General features: G+C 41.3%; 1 protein-coding gene across 1 annotated transcript in view; it reads left to right on the top strand.

Moving 5' to 3' along the window:
• The window catches only part of Top2a (DNA topoisomerase II alpha), a 32,855-nt gene that overhangs the window by 9,534 nt on the left and 19,767 nt on the right, over positions 1-3,554 (top strand). The window contains 3 exon segments of the mRNA XM_021175955.1: positions 1,075-1,248; positions 1,348-1,449; positions 1,585-1,722. Coding sequence (XP_021031614.1) covers positions 1,075-1,248; positions 1,348-1,449; positions 1,585-1,722 — 414 coding nt within the window.

Raw genomic sequence — 3,554 nt, 5'->3', positions numbered from 1 at the left:
TTTCTGGGAATATGGGCTGCAAAGGAATTCATGATCATCACTGTCAACTGCACAATTTGTTTTCCACCCACATTTTTCTTATAAGTTCCTGGGGGGCGGGGAAAAAAAGACTATCTCATTTTAATCTTAGTGAAGGGAATCTGTTTTGTTTTTTAGATAGGCTGTCACTGTATAGCTCTGATTAACCTAGAGTTCCACTATGTAGATCTTGGTTTTTTTTGTTGTTGTTGTTGTTGTTTTTTTTTTTTTGGTTTTTCGAGACAGGGGTTCTCTTTATAGCCCTGGCTGTCCTGGAACTCACTTTGTAGACCAGGCTGACCTCAAACTCAGAAATCCGCCTGCCTGTTACACAGGGTTTCTCTGTGTAGTCCTGGCTGTCCTGGAACTCCCTCTGTAGACCAGGCTGGCCTCGAACTCAGAAATCCGCCTGCCTCTGTCTCCCGAGTGCTGGGATTAAAGGTGTGAGCTACCACTTCCCAGCATGAGACTTTTTTATAAATTTATGTGTATGTACATGTGACAGCACATACTACATGCCATAGCAAGTGTGTGGAGGTCGGGACAGTTTTGTACACATCAGTCCTCTACATGTGGATCCCAGGGATTGAACCTGACCACCTGAGTTCCAGTCTCTGGAACACATATTGGTAGGAATGACTGAATCCTGAAATTTCTTCACCTCTGTGCATGCATGGCACATCCGTACCCTCTTTTCTTCTCCCTGCATTCCCTCTTTCACATACACAGAAGCTAAAGTTTCAAAAAAAATTACAACCTCTTCTCTTTATTTTATATGTGTGAATATAAACTCAAAATTGACTTGCACATATGTATGTGCATTCCATGAGAATGCTTGGTGCCCAAGAAGGTCAGAAGAAGTCATGAGATTCCTACTTGTAGTCTTCTGTATGGGTGAGGACACCTAAATACTGGTCCTATTCAAGACTAACAAGTACTTTTCAAACCATCTCTTCAGTCACCTCACAGTTGATTATTGATCTTATTTTCCATTGTTTGTTTGCTTAAGTTTCCCATTAATTTATTTACACACTCCCTTCTTTAATTTCTGTACAGGTGAAAGGGTTCCGCAGTTACGTGGATTTGTATTTGAAGGATAAGGTAGATGAAACTGGGAACGCACTGAAGGTGATCCATGAGCAGGTCAATCCCCGGTGGGAAGTGTGCTTGACAATGAGCGAGAGAGGCTTCCAGCAGATTAGCTTCGTCAACAGCATTGCGACTTCTAAGGTAAGTCTTAAGACATCTTACTAGGTTTTTTTTTTTACTATATAGTATAAAATGGTTTAGACCTTTGTCTAAATTATGTTATGATCTTTTTTTCTTTAGGGCGGCAGACATGTTGATTACGTAGCTGATCAGATTGTGAGCAAACTCGTTGATGTGGTGAAAAAGAAGAACAAGGGCGGGGTTGCAGTGAAGGCTCATCAGGTGTGCACCTATCAACTTTCCCTTTTCTAAACTTGAGAAGGTGAAAGGGGTTGCATGTAGCTTAGTATAGGAACTTGCTTCACATACGCAAGGACATAAAAGATATTTCCGTGACTATCTCGTCTTTTATTACAGGTGAAAAATCACATGTGGATTTTTGTAAATGCCTTAATCGAAAACCCAACCTTTGACTCTCAAACAAAAGAAAACATGACTTTACAAGCCAAGAGCTTTGGATCAACATGTCAATTAAGTGAGAAGTTCATCAAAGCTGTGAGTACTTACATGGGAGTTAAAATACATACAAGTGCCTTGTTTCATTCTCCTCTGCCCTATAGAAGCAAAGATTTCCTGCTGAAGTAGACTTCTTCAGAACTTCTTAGTTTGTTATTGCTGTGAAGAGACACCACAACCACAGTAACTTTTCCTCCAAAAAACCATGACAGTCAGGCCTGTCACAGGAATTCCGTGCTCCTGGTACTAACTTGTCCTAGTTAGGTTTCTGGTGCTCTGACAAAACACCATGACCAAAAAGCAAGTCGGGGAGGAAAGGGTTAATTCGGCTCACACTTCCAGGTCATAGTGAAATCACAGGGTCTAGCTTCGAAGCCCATACTGCACTCTAACTCAAAGTTCTCCTACCTTGGACCCCACTATGCCTATGCCTGATCTGACAGGTTCAGCAATCTTAACCCAGCTTGCCTGCAGTCCCCCAAAACACAAACTAGTTATCCAATACTCATTCTCTTCAAGGAACCCTACTCTTCATCAAACAAAACTGATAGTTTATAGGAGCACTGTCTCCTTTTCCAAAGGTCCTGAGTTCAATTCCCAGCAACCACATGGTGGCTCACAACCATCTGTTATGGGGCCCAATGACCTCTTCTAGTGTGTCTGAAGACAGCAACAGTGTACTCAAATATATAAAATAAATTTTTTTTAAAAAGTCTTACTCTAGATTTTTGGGTCTGCAGAGATGGCTCAGCAGTTAAGAGCACTGACTGCTCTTCTAGCAGTCCTGAGTTCAATTCCCAGCAATTACATGGTGGCTCACAACTATCTGTATGATGCCCTCTTCTGGTGTCTGAAAACAGCGACAGTGTATTCACATAGTAGAATAAATCTGTTTAAAAAAAAAAAAAAAAAAAAAACCAAAAAAAAAAAAAAAAGAAAAGAAAAGAAAACAACTGCTTCAATGTCTTCCACTCAGGAAAAGTCCAACTTCCCTGCTTATTGAAGGTCTTTACATTCTCCCTTCTTTCAGGTGAATGAGTTCCAGTATAATATTGAACTTATTTTATTACTACATAGCAAACTTCTCAATCGTAACTCATCACAATTGTGATTTCTTAGTATTTTTTATTGTTTCGTTCCCCGCCCACCCAGGCAGGGTTTCTCTGTCTAGCCTTGGCTGTTCTGGAACTTGCTCTATAGGCCAGAGGCTGGCCTTATAAGCACAGAAGTCTTCCTGCCTCTGCCTCCCAGGAGCTGGGGTTAAAGGCGTGCAGCACTTGTAGTTTCTTATCTTCCATGTTATACCTTCAAACACATGAAGACACAGACATGGATTGTTTGCTTCTCTGTTTTCATGTGCATGTAGTGTGCATATGTGTGTACATGTTTTGTTTCTTTAGGCACATACATGTATGTGAGAGATGTGCATGGATGTGGACACCTGGGACTTGGGACTTATTCTGGACCACTCTTCCACATAATTCATGAGGCAGGGTCTCTCAGTCAAACTTTGAGCTGGCCAATGTGGCTAGTGTCACAGTTGGCACTGGAGATCGACTGTCTCCTTTCCCAAGGCTGGGATCAGAGGTAGACTGCCATACCTCTCTGGTATTTACTTGGATTCTATACAGTAAACCCTTATACTTATATCCACAAGCTATATCCTCTGTCCTAATTTAACCACTGTGTCACCAACAAGTAACTCAGTGCCAGACCACAGCATAAGGTCATTGGAAATACTGAGTGAGCCGAGAGGAACCAGTTTCCTTATGGTAACAGCTGAAATGGAAAGAGCCATGGCTGCTTATAGCACACACACCACACCCAGTCTAGAAATGCTGCAGTTTTTTTTTTTTTTTTTTTTTTTTTTT

This window comes from Mus caroli, chromosome 11, assembly GCF_900094665.2.
Source record: "Mus caroli chromosome 11, CAROLI_EIJ_v1.1, whole genome shotgun sequence".
NCBI lineage: Eukaryota > Metazoa > Chordata > Mammalia > Rodentia > Muridae > Mus > Mus caroli.
Note: the sequence above shows the minus strand (reverse complement) of the source record. Positions and strands in the feature narration are given on the sequence as shown.